Raw genomic sequence first — 18,755 nt, forward strand, 5'->3', positions numbered from 1 at the left:
CTGCAGTGTAATTGAGCATCATGGGAAACGTGGTTCCAAAACATCTGGGGTGCCAAGGTTCGCCATCACTGCCCTAGGGACTTACACGGATGTGTTGCTACAGGGATCCTTCCCTTTGGATATACACCAATTCAGACTTCCATTCCCTACAAGGTTTTATGTAGGGCTTGTATTCGACACACGACATAGGTGGTTCATATACCAGGACATACAAAGCAAGGTGCTTTTCTGCCAAATTCCATTGGCTGCATTTGATCACATGACCCATAAAGCAGTAACTAAAAGTATGTTAACATAGAAAACACGTCAAGTCAAACAAAGCCTTCCGCGCCAAGACACAAGGGAGGCTTATCTTTGGATTTTATTTAAAGCATCAGATTTCATTCAAAAAAAAGAAATTAAATGTGTGTGCACACGTCGGTGTGTGACCATGTATCTATGCATACATATACACACACATGTATACATACACATACAAATGGTTAACTCTTTTCCACTTTTTTTTTTTTTTTTCTCTTTTTAACAGAACAGACCTCTGTCTATTGACATGAAACAGAGTCAACAGGTAACACTGGGGTCGGGGTAAGTGTGCAGAATACAAACACCAAACAACAGGGAATAATACACCTTTTTTTTTACCAGCAAACCCTCTTTCCCCAAATCCCAACATCGGCTTTTGTTGAGAGAATAAGCTCCTCAGGGGCGGGGCATGTGCCTGTAACACACTATGTACAGCACTGCTAAACGCAGGCTATGAAGAGCTGTTTGTCCCATTGGGAAATAAAATAGGTAAATAAAATTAAGTAGCAGTGACAGATCCCTGCTGGTAAGAGCTATTTTTTCTGAAAAATATTATACTTTAAAAACAAAAATAAAAAAAGAGGGGAAGGGGGGTTTTCTTTTGGTTAAAGAGCTAAGGGTTACTGAGCTTGACAATGTGTTTTGGGTCGGCCACCTTGTGACCGGAAAAACAAATGGCTTGATGAGTAACGTCATATGGACACAAAGAAAAAAGTACAAAGGATCTTATCCATTTCTGAAAACTGTCTTGATTCAATGGCCTCATCTACAAGAAATATAGAAAGTCTGTTCGCAATTCATTAAAGTATATATATTTATATATATATATATTTTTGGAGCTGTGGTTCCCGGATGTGAAAATTATAAAGTACGAATGCCACACCCGAAACGTTTCGTCCCTTGGGAGGCAGCTTTTTTTTTCTTTTTTTTTTTGTTTTCTTTTTTTATTATCATTTAAAACCCAGTCCTGAATCCTTTTTTTTTATTTCTGACCGGTTAAGTTAGCAATTACTTAAAAAAAAAAAAAAATTCAGTTACTGAACAGAAAAAAATAAAATAAAATAAATACATATATACACACATATATATTCCTATCCATATATATGTATATATAAAATTCCAAGACCAGAGTCAGAACACGGTGTGAACATTTGACCTGAGAATAACACAATTCCATTGGTTTTTTTTTTCTTAACAAAGCCTTCACAGGGTAAGCAGAGAAGGGCTGTCACCGCCGGGTGACCAAACTCCATAGAAGGGGGGAAAAAATGGAGCTGGACCCAGTTCCCTGTGAAAGGGGCCCAATGTGACAGTGGAGGGGAAAACAGGGCAGAGGGGCAGGTGTAGGAATGAAGAAATTCATACTGGGGAAGGGAAGGGGTCCTTTTTTTGGTTAGAAGCTTTGGAAATTGCAGTATTTTTTTGTTTGTGAAATTGGTTTGTTATTTATCTTTTTTTTTCTTTTTTTTTTTTTTTTTATTTAAAATTCATATTTATTATTATTTTCATCATCGTCCATCTCCGAAGTCTACAATCGTAAAGAACCCACTCCCACAGCAGTTCGAGAGCCATCCTCATGACAGCTTGGGTTCTCAGGAGCGCCTAGTGGACTTCCCGCCCTGTCAGACTTTTGGCTGAGATCCGAGTCAGACTCCTCAGAGAAAACGTCTGTTGGAAAGGAGGTCGCAACCCCTGAGGTGCTGCACGGACTTGAGGTAACTGTTGAAGATGAGGAGAGCGTGGGGGGAGGCGGAGGTTTTCTGGGCGTACTGTGAGACCAGGACTTGGTGGTGGCGTGGGGAGAAGCAGAGGGGGAAGGGGGTGAGAGGCTGGCTTTGGAGTCAGCAGCAGACTGAGAGGTAGATGCGGTGTCAGGATTGGGGAAGCAGGCGGAGTGAGGTAATAAACTAGGGTGCTCTTTGGCGTTTCTTGCTGTTCTTTTGATTGTTCTGTGTTTGTGCAAGGGTGACTCCAGATGTTGACGCAGTGCATCTCCCCCACACAGCGTGGCCTCACACCCTAGACAGCGGTATGAACCGCTGCAGTCACCAGTGGGGATGCATGTCACCAGCTCTTGCAGATTCACCACAGATTGGCCAAAGAAGCAGAGGGACTTCAGGTGGCTGATAGCCGCCTCCTCGCTGCTGAAGCTCAGCTCACACTTCCGGCAGACCAACTTGTACTGCACCTTTGGGACAATAAAGGGGTCCAAGAGACAATCCGCAACTTGGCTTTCTGCTTCTTGATGTTCTGGAGGCTTGTTGGAGTGCGATACCTCATGGGCCACAGGATTCTGCTTTTCCAGCTTAGGGGAGTCTTTGGCAGGGTCTTTTTCTGAAGGGGAAACAACAGAAGGAGTTGGGGTTCGGCTTGCTTTGGGCTGTTGCTGCTGCAGTCTTTGATGATGATGATGGTGTTGCTGCTGCTGTTTTTGCTGCATTTGGAGTTGCCGCTGCTGCTGCTGAAGTGCTTCCTGTAAGCTCTGCTGGTACTGCTGATACTGTTGAAGTAAAGAGCCTTGTGAAAGTCCCATCAAAGCTTGGGAGATAGCAGGGTTGTATGGGAACAGACTTTCCATCCCATACATTGGCTGCAGGTAACCACCTGGTAAGGTTCCGGGGATCTGAGCGCCATAGTAGGGTGAGAACCCGGGGACAAAGTATGGAAGAAATGGGCTGGTAAGCAGGGCAGATGGATCCGATGTCAAAGCTGCTTGTAAAGCCTGGAGCTGGGATGAGTCTACTATATACTCCATGCCTGGCATCGAGCTGGATGTTGAAGCTAGAGTCTCCCCTTTCTCTTTTTTGAGCACAGGTGATGGATCTCCCTTGCCTTTCCCCCTTTCCTTCTCTTTCACCTTCTCACTTTCTTTATCCTTCGGCAACTCTTGGGACTGGGATGCAGGTAATGGGTGAGTCTGTGATGGAATGGTAGGGCTTAGTGATTTGGGAAGTTGTTTATTTGGTTGTCCAGAAGTTGGAAGGCCGGGAGAGGGGACGGTGGTGTTGGGCACTCCCATCACATTGGATTTTGGAGAACTTAAAGCTAAAAAAGAACCACAAAGAGAAGAATTACACAGAAGAACTAGTATGAAGAAACAGTTTAAAGAAGTAAAGATAATCTAAAAATACAACACACATCCAAACACCAAACATTATTTAGGCTATTAACTTGAAAAGCATGTCATCTCTTATCTGTGCCTAGCGGACTTCAAACTTTTGGAACAGAGTGGACTTATGGCCTTTCTACACGGGGTGGGCTCCGCTGGAGTCCGCCTACTCATCTGGGAATCCGCCTGTCTTATGTAGAGCAGAGAGACACACTGCCTGCTCTCGTCTATGGGCAGTGGGATGTAAATGTACTACTACCTGTAAGTTTACCTCTGACTGCCATCCCATCCGATCCGCCAGACGGATGGGGAAGGGATCCTAATCTGTCTAATTTTGAGCGACCGGATGTCAATAGACACATGTCCATTGACAACCAGGAGACTGGAGGATCCGATCTGGTCCACCTGAAAAACGGACAGGTGGACCCGAACGGTCCACTCATGTGAAAGGACCCTTAGCAATAAATACCAATCAAGGAGGTTTCATCTTTAATTCTCTCGGGAAAGTCAATCAAGTCGTTTCTCCACTTTTTCTTTTGCAAATAGCCTCCCATGTTTATAGAAGAATACAGATTTTTTAGTTAGTGAGCCATAAGGCATTAGGCCATCAGATCTTGATAGAAGTGTTGTTCAAAGAAGAAACGTAATGAAAAATAGAAAAAATAAATAAAATCTTCTTAAGTAGAAGGGGTTCATCCCCCAAGGACACTAGCAAAAAAAATAGAGCCTCATGGAGTTGGCAGGGTTGGATGAATACACTGGTGGGTGGTTTCAGCAGAGCTTTTTGCCAGTGTCCAGAATCGATGAACAATGGTTCTTGGGAGGTGGAGACCATGCATGCCTTCCTTTCAAGACAGAAGGAAGGAGTGCAATAGAGTAAACTGTTTGCTTTGCCCTTACCCTTTCTGTCCACGATATGTATATTAATATTCTTCACAATAGAATGGTTAAAACTGCTGATATATATATGTATTTTTTTTGGCTGTCTGTGTGGGTATATTTCCTTTCAGTCCCACTCTTAAGACACCATACAGAACAGTGGACACCAGGGCAAATAGGGTGAATCTTTCCAGTGAGAAGATAAAAAAAAAAAAACAGGTTTGAATCATTCTCTACTCTATCCAATCGGGAAAAAATGGTTTTAGATGCGCTTTGTTGTTATGGGCATATTGCCCATACGGATTTCCATAATGCTGGTACTCTAGTCAAACTTGCAAATGCACCTGGATAATGTTGTGTGGATTGGGTACTCCATGATTGGCAGTATAAGGCTGAAATATTGAGCTGCCTCCAAGATTTGTCTGAATACTTGATAATTTTGGATAGGATGTGAAAGCGGGTAAAACACCTGGCAGGCTTTGTATGTGTGTACTCATTTTGGCAGTGACAAATGTGGGGTCGGAACAATAGGGGGTATTACAAAATATGTCAGCTTTGGTCTGATAGAGCTTGCAATCTGTAGAATTAAGCATATCTTTACAAATTATACCTAACTGGATTATTATTATACCCGAGGGACCAACCCTGAATAGTGTTTGTGAAGCGTCAAGAACGGAAACTGTGGTGTGATTCACATGGGGTGGGGGTGTTGCTATCTAGTGGGGAGTGCCCTTATTGGATTCCCTACGTGAGTTTTGGGTCATCCATGGAACTATTATGCTTCTTTATTTAGAATAAACTTCCTTGAATCTGTATTCATATAATCCTTAAAAAAGAACCGCTTTACTATCCCTCTCCCAAGTAGCACATACAGGCAGTCCCCGGGTTACGAACACAATAGGGACTATAGGTTTGTTCGTAAGTTGAAGTTGTTTGTAAGTCGCAACACTGCATTTGTAAGTGCAACTGCCGCCTGTGCATAGATGTGGGATGTTCTGGGTGCTTGTTATGTTATCTGGGGTGTAGTACGGCAGTGTGGGATGTATTCGGAAGTGCTCGAAAGGTATCCAGGACCCGCATGGAGCACAAGTGGCTGGCCTTTGAGGCTGTTCGTAAGTAGGAGTCGTTCGTAACTCGGGGACTGCCTGTACTGCCTTTCCTTCAATCCCCCACTACTCCATTCAGTCACAAGAAAGGAACACCATGTGCAAGTGCCAATTTGCTCTGGTCAAAGCTAACAGTGGCTAAAGCCAGTTTCTGCACCCACATGTGACAGTGCTTTGCCAATCACCAACTACCTACACTGGTACATGCCCCCAAAACCTCAAAGTAGTGGTTATTTTCTTCACTTCCAAGTGGCTGAATGGAGGGACAGTGGGCTTGATTTACTAAAACTGGAGGGTGCAAAATCTGGTGCAGTTCTGCATAGAAACCAATTGGCTTCCAGGTTTCTTTGTCAAAAGTTAATTGAACAAGCTGAAGTTAGAAGTTGATTGGTTTCTATGCACTGCTGCACCAGATTTTGCACTCTCCCGTTTTAGTAAATCAACACCACTGCTCGGGCATTTTCACTTTTAAGTACCCCCTTTGAGCGGTCTCATTTCTATTCAAGTTACAGCTATTTGCTATATTTGAGGTGGCTCATTATACTCTTCTTATAACTGACATCATTTGAAGTGAATGTGTCCTTTAAAGTAGACCCTTCCTAATTCTGGAAAATAGAGATGGGCACTAGCGAGTCTAGAGCCGGCTATAGAAAGGAGCGATTTTCTTCCCTGCAACCAAGGGTTGCAGGAAAGAATATTGCTAGATTCTCCCATCAACACTGACTGTGCTAGCAATATTCTTTCCTGCAACCCTTGGTTGCAGGGAAAAAAATCGCTCCTTTCTATAGCCAGCTCTAGACTCGCTAGTGCCCAACCCTATTTTCCCCCAATTAGGAAGGGTCTACTTTAAAGGAATCCATCCACTGGAGCTATTCGGTTCTGATGGCGGGGGGGGGGGCACACAATGATTATTGCAATCGGTTACAGCCGTTGGCAATAATCACGTAAAAAAAAAGCCGACATGCTGGTTGTAGCCAAGTTGATTGATCAATCATATTGAGTACAATCAGCCTTGCCCCTACATGGTTCGAATCTCGGCCGGTCCCTGCTGAACCTGCCAAGATTCAAGCTGTCTATGAATAGCTTAGGAACCAGTAAATAACATCACCAATACTAAAGATATCATTACCACGGTCAACACCAACATGTCATTCTTCTTCTCATTTCTGCCAAAAACACAATCTCACCTCAGTCATTCATAAACTCAATAAGAAAATGGACTAAAAAAAAAAACCCAAACATGTAGACTAATTCATCTCCATCTATTAAAGTGATGCAGTGAAAAATATTTATTACCAGACCTTCCTTAAACAGCAAGGATTTCCCAGATAATAAATTCCACATATCATATATATATATATTAATATCTGACTTGCCTTACATATAATATTCTTATGAGGGTGGTGCTTCCTAAGTAAAATACAGAACTTGCTAGAGTGCCTTGGTGTTCTAAGAAACAAATACTCTCTATAAAATGACGAAATCTAAGACCCCTTTCACACTGAGGTGCTTGAAAACTGCCCATGAAACATCGGGCGCTTTTTTTTCCCTTTTAAGGTCACGTGACTCAAAAGAACGATTTTGTAGCGCTTCCCATTCATTTCAATGGAGGCTTTTTTAAGCGCTCCAAAGATGCTGCTTGCAGGACTTTTTTTCACCGCCCCAGTGTAAAAGCATCCATTGACATTAATGGGAAGCAGTTTTCAGGAGCCTTTCATGCGCTTTTTTTAGCACGAAAAACGCCTCAGTATGAAAGGGGCCTAAAGAATTATCACTGTGGGTACAAAAGAACAAAGAAATTCTACAAATTCTGCTCAGATCACCACTAGGTAACAGTGGAAGGTCTCTTCCTGGCCAACTCATATGATGGGAAAATAATTTATTACTCGTGTGTTCTTCATGATCCAGTTACTAATAGCACATGTGTTTATGTCAAGCGATTGTTAGTTCTAGCCAGTGCATTCTTTGGGGCTTGGTATGCATTTATAAAATATTATCCAAGAGTTTCACTTATTTGGCAATTTTAATGTCTAATCTCTGAATTAGACATTGATAAGAGCTTTGGCTGGTAAATCAGTTAAATAAATTTACACAATTTTATATTTAAGAAATGACAAAATTTTAAATTCATGTAATATAGGGTTTAAGTGTAGTTGAAGGGCCAACATGTCTCTTTTTTTTTTTTTTTTTTTTTTACCCTAACACCAGCACACTTTCACTACCAAGTGCTCTTATCTTGTGCCCACCTGTGTTAGAGGGAGTGAATCCTGGCAAAGTTGGGCTGCTGAGACCTGGCAACAGTACTGGAGGGATGCCTTGGAGAGCTGGGTAGGGTGTTGGAAGATTGAGTGCTTGCAGGGGAGGGTTATCAAATACAGCCTGTTGCTGAGGGGTCAGACCCAAAACCTCATTGGCTTTTTTAATGCGATCCAACTCTTGCTGAGCCATTAACTGACGAACAGTGGCTGGATCAAAGTATTCTTTCTCCTTGTCCAACTGGCTTCCTATAGCGTCCTTAACTTTGGAGATATGTTGCTGGGAGAAGATATGATCCCGCACAGACAGACGCGCGCTGTATTTCACGCCACACAAAGTGCACTCTGTTTTAGGTCCCTCATAATTGGTTTGGTTTATTCCGAAGTGCTTGGCCATGTTTAGTTTAGCCTTCTTTTCCTTTGCCCGGGCATTCTGAAACCAGACCTGTACAACTCTCTTTGGCAGTCCGATATCATTGCCCAAAACTTCACACTCCAGCATGGTGGGTGTTCTGTAATCATTAAAACAGGACTTAAGAAGTTTTAGTTGAAGGTTAGTCATTTGCGTTCTAAAACGCTTTTGACCAGGGCGGTCTCCGCTATCACCTGACTTGCCTGCTGAACCACTTGCACCTGGGCTAGGAGAGCATGGGTCAGCAAGGCTGGAAGTTTCACTATAATCAACAATGCCTTCATTCTCATACTCTTTGCTGTAAAAGCTTGGGGCGGGGCTCACTAAACCAGAAGACATTTGGTCCTCATACTCAGACATTGCCATAATGGCAGACTTTGGCAAGCCTTCACTCGTTACAGATGCAGATTTTGTTTCAGCAAGAATACCTGTGGTGCTGTCATTGTCTGCATTTCCTTCATCTCCTGTTGTTGTATCTGTTAAAGCAGTATTCACAGAGGAGCAGTCATCATTGTCCAACTTAGCTTGATCAAAGCTCAAATTGACAGATGACATCGAGGGGCTTTCAAAGTCTTCGGACCCTTCAACTTTAATAGAAGATGGGCTGAGCAGTGTTCTAGGCGAAAGATCCATAGATTTGCTCAGCGGAGACAAGGAAATGCAGTGTCCGTCACTGCTGCTGTGGGGTAAGTTATGAAAGGAAGTATTGTCAAAAAGATCTCCTTTCAACTGCAAAGTGCCATCACAGTCAACAAGCATTGTAGATAAACTCATGTTATAGCCAGCTCTTTTTGCCTCATGCCAATGGCGAGATCTTATGTGAGCTTCTAACGCAGTTTTTGCCTTAAACAAAGCTCTGCAAAATGGGCAGCGCCTATGAGCTTGGGCTGGACCAACCGCTCGAAACTGTCCCTTTCTTTCCCTTGCCCGAGTATTCTGAAACCAAACTTGAACAACACGCTTCTTTAAACCCACTTCATGGGCAATATGATCAAGCATTTTACGTGTTGGGTTAGAATCCAGCAGATACTTCTGATATAATATTTCCAGCTGTTCTGGCGTAATTGTGGTTCGCAGACGCTTGTCCCTGTGAGGTTCTTCTCCACCAGTCCCACTATCATTTTCCCCTGGGCTTGCGTTCGCCTTTTCCTCAAGCTTCCTCTTCAAGGTGTTCATTGTAGATGATGGTGCTGAAGGAGAAGTAGCTGAGCCAGTTGGCATTTGAGAAAGTCCTCCAGAAAGAAGCTGGCTTGCTAGTAATGGATTACTGGGATCAAATAGCATGAAGGGCATATCCATTGATCTGTCTAAAAACTGAGGATGGATGAACTGGTTTTGAGCACTAAGAAAATGCAACTGTTGGTGTTCCTGCCAATGCTCAAAAGATGGGAAGGCCAGTTTGCATTGATCACACTGATAGGGAATTAGCTGAGGAGGCAAATTCGTTAACTGCTGTGGAGTTGATGAGTGAAGAGGCTTCATAGAGTGGTGTGAAATTTGAGCCGCATTGGGACTTGACTGTGTCAAGGAGCAGTGGGATGGTTGTGTGGATGGAGATGAGAGGGATAGATGTTTCTGTGGTGTTGCAGTAACTTTTTGTTCCAATTGGTCCTGTGGTGAGGGTTGAGCTTGTGTGGTTTGAGGCTGCTGTGGCTCTTGCTTTGGTTGCAGTGGCTGTTCTTGTGTTTGGTTTTGCTGTGTCCTTGGAATTTCATAATGCTTTGGTTTATCATCATTTATAGCCTCTAGCTTGGAACTACACATTATCGCATCTTCCATATCCATCATCTGCTGTGAGAAACTAGCAGCATTTGTGGATGATGTGGCTGCAGTACTATAGGTCTGATAGGGCATAGGGGTGCTACATGAGGAACTTGAAGGTGTCAGCATATCAGTGGCATCCATAGAATCTTCATTTTGGCTGTCATCGTGCATATCTTCATCCTCATCTTTGTAACACAGTTTTTTCTGATGCTTGATGAGGTCAAAAATCCTCTGAAAGACCAAACTACATTTTTTGCACTGGTAGTTTAGGTTGCTAGTACGAATATACCGGTCATTTGTCAATTCACGCCTCTCACCTTCCTTGCCGTCTCCTTGATTTTCATAATTTTTTCTTGCTTTCTGCCGTGCATTCTGGAACCAGACAACAATAACACGCGTCGGAAGGTTTAACAGGTTGGAAAGTTGCTCAAATTCATCATCCTTTGGATAAGCATTGGCATCAAAAAAGTCTTGTAGAACACGGAGCTGGTAATCTGTAAACCGTGTCCTGGAAGACCTCTTGCTTCCCCAGTATTCATGCCTTTGAGGTTCTGGTGATGGAGGTCTAGAGTCTACCTTTAATTCTTCTAAACTAGTAATGGGAGGGTTATTAAAATTGTAAGGAGAGTCTTTGTTTCGTTGACGCTCCTTAAAGAGGGTGTTTCTAAACCAGTGCTTGATAACTTTTTGGGGTAATCCAGACTTATCAGACATTTCTTTGATCTGTTCCTCACTCGGAGAATTGTTGATGTCAAAATACTGCCGTAATACTCTTAGCTGGTCATCAGTGATTCTGGTACGTGGTCTTTTGTTCTGCTGTTGTAGAAGACTGGGATTTAATTGATGCTGATACAGCTGGGCCAAGTCTGCAGAAAGAGTTTCTACTGGAGTCAACTGAGATGTCAGCTGTCCTGGCATATTTTGCAATGGCATAGATTGCATCATAAGGGGTGGAAAAATAGGCAGGTCCATTGGCATTGAAAGTTGAGCCAGAGACACAGACGGCTGTGCAGGTGAAATGCTGGGTGGGGTGAGTGGAGGAGCAGTAGTAGGAACTGGTGTGATAGCTGGCTGTGGGGTTGCTGGAGGAAGAGGAGGAGGAGGAGGTGGTGGAGGCGGTGGTGGTGGTGGCGGAGGAGGTGCCTCTGGTGTTTGGGGTCTCAACGGATAAAGCTTTTCGTATTGGTCTCTGTACTGTTTTGCAAACTGCTCAAGTTGCTTAAATGGTAAATAACGTTGGTGGACATGTTCCTGGTGGCTTTTTAAAATAAGGATGTTAGAGAAAAACTTCCCACATGAATTGCATTCCAACTTCTCCAAGGTGCCAGTCTGTTCATTCTTCCCAGTTTTCTTCTGCACTTTCTGCTTGTTTTCATTGAACTGAATAACCAGTTCAAACCCAAAATTCTCAAGCAAGGCTTTGATAGCATTACCTCGAGCATCTGACGCAATACGAGGTGGAAGCAGAGTACAGTCAGAGCTGGAATTGGGTGTAGGCTCTTTCTTATCTTTACACTTCAGGCCATCGGGCACCGACTCATTCACCACTGTAGTCTCATCTGTTCTTTCAGGGAAATCTTTTTCTTTCTTTAGTTCCTTGAGGGTTTCCTTGAAAGATTTGTTCTTTAGTTCTGGAGGTTGCAGGAGAGTGGAATGTGGTTCTGATATACACATTTGGCTTGACTGTTGTTGCAGGAGATGTTGGTGATGAGGGTGTACCTGTTGGGAAAGTTGTAGTGGAGTCTTTAGGTCTTCCAGTAAACCAGGGCTACTTCCTGTGAATGTAAAAGTGCCACTGGTCAAGGGTAAGCTAACCTCTGGGTTGAACTGAAAGTCTGTACTAGGGATGTAAAAGGGAAACAGAAGGTGCTGCTGTTGTTGGAGCTGAAGTAATGTCTCTGTGGTCATAGGAAAGTGGGGAAGTAGTGTGGGATTTAATAGCTGAGACTGCAAAATAGCAGCTTGTTGTTGGAGTTCTTGTTGCAAGTGGGCTTGCACTTGTGCCTGAGCCTGGACCAGTGATTGGGCTTGCTGCTGTTGATGCTGCTGCTGCTGCTGCTGCTGTTGATGCTGCTGTTGTCGTGAGGCTATCATGTCTGCCAGTTTCTTACGATTCCCTTCTTTATGCTCGGGTGGGCAGGGGGCAGTAGGAGTGGTCAGGTTGCTTGTGCCAGCACTGACTACAGGTTCAGTGGGCATTTGGCTCACAACACTGGAGCTTGTTGCTGTGGTTGTGCAGCTTGATGTGGGGGTGACACTGCAGGTGACAGGGTTGGATGTGGTTGTGGAGGTCGTAGATGGACAAGTACTACTGGAGCTAACTGTGCTGCTGCTGCTGCCACCTGCCGCTTCCAGCTTTGCTGCGCGGGCCTTGGTTTGATGTAAAACTGACCTCATGTGAATTTCTAGAGTGGAGCTCTGGCTGTATGCAACATTGCACGTGTTACACTTAAATGGTTTATTATCTGGGCTGCTGGTGGGTTCCGGCTGCCCAGTGGTTGAGTCCTGCAGAGCTCTTTTAAGTTTATGCAGATGTGACACAGAATTGTAATGCACCAGCAGAATGTTCTTCTGCGTGAATGACTCTTTGCATACTGTGCACTTGTAAGGGCGGGAGGGGTCCAAAAACTTTTCCAGGGTAAAATTTGGGCCCTTGCGAAAAGGAAGAGCTCGTTTGGGTTCAGAACCAGAGTCTTCTTGTACAGAACCTGAATCGCTTCCGGTGGGACTCTGCTTGTCCTCCAGGTCACTCTCATCCTCTTTGTCATCATCTACCATCATGCTTTGGTCGTCGGACATTGCCGGCTCTCCCATGTTTGTAAGGTCTCCATTCACCAAAAGGCCGCTGTACAGCTGCTGGATGTCAGACTCGCTCAACTCCAGGTGGCTGGTCTCTAGATGCTTCTTAAGGGCTTGGAATGTGCGGAAGCTCCTCTGGCAAAGACAGCACATGGTGGCTGCACGGATCACATGATACTGTGAATGGAGCTGAAGTTTCTCGATAGTTTTGAAAGCTAAACTGCACTGATTGCAGCGGTACTTGTAAACATGGCGGTCAGAAACTGGCAATTGGGGACGTTTGTTGTGAATCTCGTTGAAATGTGTTTGTAGAGCAGCCGAGGTTTTAAACACTTGGTTACATCCTTTCTTCCAACACAAGAATCCAGAATCTTCTCTTGTTGAGTTGTCAATGGTGGGCGCTCTCTGTTCTGTAGTCGGCTCCGTCATCTCAGGGACAGCTGCATTCTTAGACACTGCTTCAGCGGGTTCTATGGAGAGAAACAAAATGCACTGTTATAATACACCCTTTCCCAATGGCCTTATCAAATGAGAAATTCAATGAATCAGCAGTGTAAACAGTTCTAGCTCCCCCCCTGTGAAATTGTGCTACTTCACTTGAAGAAGCATGATTTCAAAGTAGCAGGTCAGTGTGATTTCAGGTGCTACTTGAAAGACATCTGTGCGACTTCATGCACAGGTGATCTATTGAAATCACTTCTGTAATCGGCAAAAGTAGTGCAGGAACTACTTTTGCAAATCGGTGCAGCGTCGCACTGATTGGAACAGCGCCATTGCTGGCAGTAGGCTGCAACTTGTCATGCGATTTGACCTGTCAAATCACTCCAATGTGAACGAGGGCTTAAAGCGGAGTTCCACCCAAAAGTGGAACTTCCGCTTATCTGATTCCTCCTCTTTCTCCCCCCCCCCCCGGTGCCACATTTGGTGGGAGGGGGGGGGAGCAGTACTTGTTTACTACAGGTACCCTGTCCTCACTTCCGGGAGACCGGGTCACGACGAATTACGTCAGCAGCTCGGTCCCCCTACTCCCCTTCTGCGGGGCAAGTGAGAGAGCAAAAAGTCTCTTTTTAAAAAAAAAATAACAAACATCTTATACTTACCGGCTCTGTGTAATAGTTTTGCACAGAGCAGCCCTGATCCTCTTCTTCTCGAAACCCATACCGTCGCTCCTGGCTCCTCCCCCCTGCTGGGTTTCCCCACAACAAGCAGCTTGGGGGGGGGGGCACCCAAGCATGTGCGCTACCGAGCCGTGGCTCTGTGTGTCCATTCACACATAGAGCCACAGTTCGGCCCCCACGCCCCTTCCGTCTCCTACTGGCTAATGGCTCCCGCTGCTGCCAAAAGCCAATCAGGAATGCGAGTCTCCGGGAGAGGCAAGGCTTGTGTGGACATTGCTGTATTGAGAAGGGGCTCAGATAATTATTAGGAAAGTGGGGGGGGGAGGGTCTGCTGCACACAGAAGGTTTTTTTTTTTTACCTTTATGCATAGAATGCATGAAGGTAAAAAAAAAACCTTGTGCCTTTACAACCACTTTAAGCTTTTGACAAACCTGGAAGCTGATGCACGGCTGCTCCAGATTCTGCGTGCACCAATTTTGGTAAATTTCCCCCTAAATGTCTATTACTGTGATGGGCAACCTCAATCTTAAATAGTAGGAGGAACTTTGGGACTGGAAATTATGCTTTTTTGGATTTGGGGGCCTCTGAAGCACTAATACCTTCTCTGCACCCCTACTGCCAGTACTGTAAATGAAGTATAGGTAAAGAATCTGAAAAAGAGAATACACTTACAGAATAAAGGGGGGGGGGGGGGAGGAGGAGTAATAGCTTGTTAGAGATGCCCACAAGCATGAGGTCCACTGAAAACCCTTCCGGAACACAGAATCGGTACTGAGACATGTGCGTGCAAAGAGGACCTTGTGCCTCGCGTGAACCTTCCTAAAAGATCTGTTACCTACCTGAAGCCTTTTCGTTGGTTTCTGGGGCCGCCGCAGGTTTTTCTCGCTCCGGTGAGCTCACGGGAAGAAACATGCTGCTCGGCATGAGCGTCTCTGGAGAAGTTACCTGCAGATGAGGAAGAAGGGAGGATTTTCAGAAGTGTTTCCCGCCACCATCATCTTAAGCCTCACCCTACAGAACGCTGAGAGTGTCCACAGCTGCTCAACAACCTCCTCATCACTCAGGAGGTGGCCGGCTCTAATTATCAGTACACGCTAAAAGAATAATCTTCTAATTAATATTTTTTTTTTCTTTTCCCCCCTTTTCCACAGAATTCTGACTTTGATCACAAAGAGTGTTTTGTCACAGGCTGTGGGGCAGCCAATTACAGAGATGTGCTGTGAGGGCCCCCCCTTCCTTCTTAATCTACCCTGCACATATTAACACCCCTAATTAATTCAGACTGCTAAAGAGAGAGATGAGTGGGCCATGTTCCTGAGTGAAAGCACAAGTCTGCCAGGACGTTTTTTTTTTTTTTTTTTAAACCAAGAGAGACAAAGGGATGTGGGTGGGTGTGTGTGTGTGTGTGTGTGTGTGTGTGTGTGTGTGTGTGGGGGGGGGGACATTGTAGGAAATAAGTCATTTAGATGTGGAAGTTCTGCAGAAGAAGAAGACACAGTTACTGGGACACACACAAAAGGTGTTACTAATGGGATTGAAAGGCCATGAAACCACATGGAAAACAACAAAGTGCTCTGAAACATGTTTGCATGGGAGGTCTGATCCCAAGGAGACCATGTGAAGGCTGAAAGATTGGAGGTGCGGTTGGCAGCACATGGGAAATTTTTAGCCGATTGATCCACACTACTAAAGCCAGCTATAGACAGTTCAGATCTCAGCCGATTCAGCAGGAACCGGCCAAGATCACAACTAGGGTTGCACTGCTAGCAATACGAGTACTTGTGCAAATGCCCTGATGCTGTTGTGGTGCTATGTGAGCCCATCCAAAATAAATGGGACTCAAAATTTCACTGGGAAGAGTGGGAATGCGGTGTGATTCCTATCCGAATCACATGCGGTTCCTCCCACTACTCCTGTGTGAACCCAGGCTTGACATAGTGACTTCAGATCACACAGGAACGGGGGGGGGGGGGGGGGGGAATCCAGCAGGTCTTCAACTACACCCTACAACCCAACAAACAAGCAACCGCATGGGGGGAGCTCCAAGTCAAGGTTGCTGTAGGCAGCATGCTGCCAGGTGGGGCTCTCTGGGATCACAGCATTGCATGCAGAATAAAGAGCACTTGTAGACAACATATATTGTACCTGCATGTAAAGGACACCTGCCAATGGCAAAATACAACAGCTGCCATTACAGATTTCATTTAGAAAATGCTAGTTGTCTGATTTTAATACTTCGGAGACGCTGACTGACCCAACAAGTATATAGCAGATGAAAGTCAGCATTCATGATCTTGTCCCCTTATATTCTAGGCTTGTGGGTGAGTGCCTTGTAACATATTAAAGGCAAAAAAAGCATCAACAACTAGCATTTTGATTAGGAAAGGCCAGCAATGGCAGCCTACATATTTCACACATGACACCTCTACTTTAAAGTGGAACTACACTGTATCTGAGCACCACAAATCAAAAACACTATTACATTTATTTTTATTATTTAAAGCAAATCCCCCCTTGTCCATCCATCGCTCCATGCTTTGTTTTGCAGAGAAATCACTTTGAAAACACCTCCCCTAGCATTTCTAGCAGTAGCCATCTTAAGTAAGGGCATATGATTCGTGTAGCATTTACTTCCCGGTATCCATCTGCACTTAGCTTAGGCATGCATGCAGGCGGGAATGTGTGCTTAGCTGAGAAAAACCCATCTTGCCCTCCAAAAGACTCCTGGGAGGTATAACATCATTTGCCTAGGCTAGATACCAGGAAGTAACTAACTGTAAAACAAGTAAATATGATAGATAGAAAAGTACTGTATTTATTGGCGTGCAACCCTCACTTTTTTTCCCCCCTAAATTGGGTGCAAATAGCGTGTGTGTGTTTATATGCAGATGGTTCAATTTTAGCTGCCTCGGAGGGGGGGCGGGATGAGCACCGTCAGATTACATACAGGAGAATCTTCTGTTTACTTGTCAGCCTCCTGTAATAGGAAGTCCCGTCTCCTGGGCCGCCATTGGACCAGTGTTCTGTCTATCATAGGAGATTCTCACTGTATGTAATCTGTCAGAGCTCGTCCCGTCCCCCCTCCCTGTCCCCTCTAGGCTGCAGATGGGCATCAATCAGGCTGCACTGACGGCAATGGTGAGGCTGCAGCATTGATGGCAATGGTGAGGCTGCAGCATTGATGGCAATGGTGAGGCTGCAGCATTGATGGCAATGGTGAGGCTGCAGCATTGAAAGCAATGGTGAGGCTGCAGCATTGATGGCACTTGTGAGGCTGCAGATGGGCATTGATCAGGCTGCATTGTTGGCAATGGTGAGGCTGCAGATGGGCACTGACCCTTATTTTTCTTCAAAGTTCCTTATTTAAAATGTAATTTTTTTTCCCCCAGAAACTTCCCACTTAAAATGAATGTGCGTGTTATACACTGATAAATTACGGTATATTTCATCATGCTAGAAGCATAGGGATTAAAAATAGTCACTGTTGCTTGAGAGAGTGAAGTTCTACTTTTAAGCAGCAGAGTTGTGTGACCAACAATGCAAAGCCAGACCGGTTTACTTTACGATGATCTCAAAAAGGTTCTGTAGGCACTACGAAGGAGATTTACTAAAACTGGAGAGTGTAAAATTCTGCATGGAAACCAATCAGCTTCCAGATTTTTGTTTATTTTTTTTGGCAAAGTTTAAAGTGATAGTAAAGTCTATATTTTTTTTTTTTTTTTTTGCTTAAAATAACAAACTTGTTCTAATTACCTGCTGTGTGCAAAACCAAGATCCTCCTCTTCTTGGTTCCCTCGCCAGCGCTCCCGGCTCCTCCCTCCCGCCCCCATAGTAAGCAGCTTGCTATGGGGGGCACTTTAGCCGAGCCGATGCTCTGTGTGTCCATTCAGAAACAGAGCTGTGGCTCGCTCCTGCCCGCCCCCCCCCCTCTCCCTCCTAATTGGCTCACTGACTTTGACTGCAACAGGAGCCAATGGTGCCCGCTGCTGTCTCAGCCAATGAGGAAGGTCCCGGGCAGCCAAGGCTCTCATGCAACATCGTTGGGTCGAGTTGGGGATCAGGTAAGTATTAGGGGGGGCTGCTGCACACAGAATTTTTTTTTTTTTTATCTTAATGCATTAAGATTAAAAAAAAAAAAAAAAAAAAACCCTTCAGAACCACTTTAAATGAACAAGCTGAAGTCCAAAGCTGATTGGCTCCCATGCACAGCTGCACCAAATTCTGCATGCTCCAGTTTTAGTAAATCCCCTCCCTGTGTAGCAAACTGGCTTTTATTTTATATTTATCTTTATAGAATACATGTTTTTACATTTTTTTTTTTCATACTTTGTTGAATGGTTTTTTTATTTTATTTTTTTCTGCAGCCACTTCCTGTCTACATGCACTCTGGTGATGACCTCATATGTTTCTTGTGGACGGTTCCTGTATGGTGTTTATATATGACCACATGTAATCTCTATTGGAAGCCTATGCAACAGGGTGACGTTTGGAAGACCGAGCCTGGTTCCCCTTCCCAAACAAGGAGCTCCAGGTATTTTAATGCAAGTTGCAGTTTAAAAATGCTGACCTTGAGGCAAATATTAACACTTCTATGAGATTCTAATGATTAGGTTTACTTATAACTTGATACTTCATTATCTAAATGTGATCCTCCTACCCCAAAACAATGTTTGGCGGCATTCTGAAAGGCATCTATTGCTGTATTTAATTAATATTACATGTACGTTTCTAACCCGTGTTTTGTGCAATGACATAATCAAACCAGGGGGAAACAAAGGCTTCGTGTCTGATCTTCTTCAGTGCGAGGACATTACAGAAAGAGACAGACACGATCACAAGCATGGATGCACTCTCATTTAAAGGCAAGGGGAGGGAATACGTCTCTGCTAAATCCCCGCAACCCGGCGAGAGCAAAGCTCTGCGCGGAGTCTCCGAGAATTCCAAGCTCCACAAGACAGCTCTATAATTGTTTTCATACACTTTAATTAGAAAAGCTCGCCTGGCCTTGAATA

The 18,755-nt window shown here is 44.4% G+C and overlaps 1 protein-coding gene across 3 annotated transcripts in view; it reads right to left on the reverse strand.

Annotated features, from left to right (window-relative positions):
- Positions 1–306: 306 nt before the first annotated feature.
- Positions 307–18,755, reverse strand: part of ZFHX3 (zinc finger homeobox 3) — a 157,373-nt gene continuing 138,924 nt past the window's right edge. For 2 of the 3 annotated variants that reach the window (XM_073605868.1, XM_073605867.1), the window contains 3 exons: positions 14,583–14,688; positions 7,641–13,094; positions 307–3,345 (listed from right to left, as the gene is read on the reverse strand). In XM_073605868.1, coding sequence (XP_073461969.1) covers positions 1,829–3,345; positions 7,641–13,094; positions 14,583–14,688 — 7,077 coding nt within the window. In that variant the 3' untranslated portion in view covers positions 307–1,828. The remainder of the gene's footprint in view (positions 3,346–7,640; positions 13,095–14,582; positions 14,689–18,755) is intronic. The other variant, XM_073605869.1, reaches the window with a different exon arrangement.

The sequence above is a fragment of the Aquarana catesbeiana genome, linkage group LG11 (assembly GCF_042186555.1).
Source record: "Aquarana catesbeiana isolate 2022-GZ linkage group LG11, ASM4218655v1, whole genome shotgun sequence".
NCBI lineage: Eukaryota > Metazoa > Chordata > Amphibia > Anura > Ranidae > Aquarana > Aquarana catesbeiana.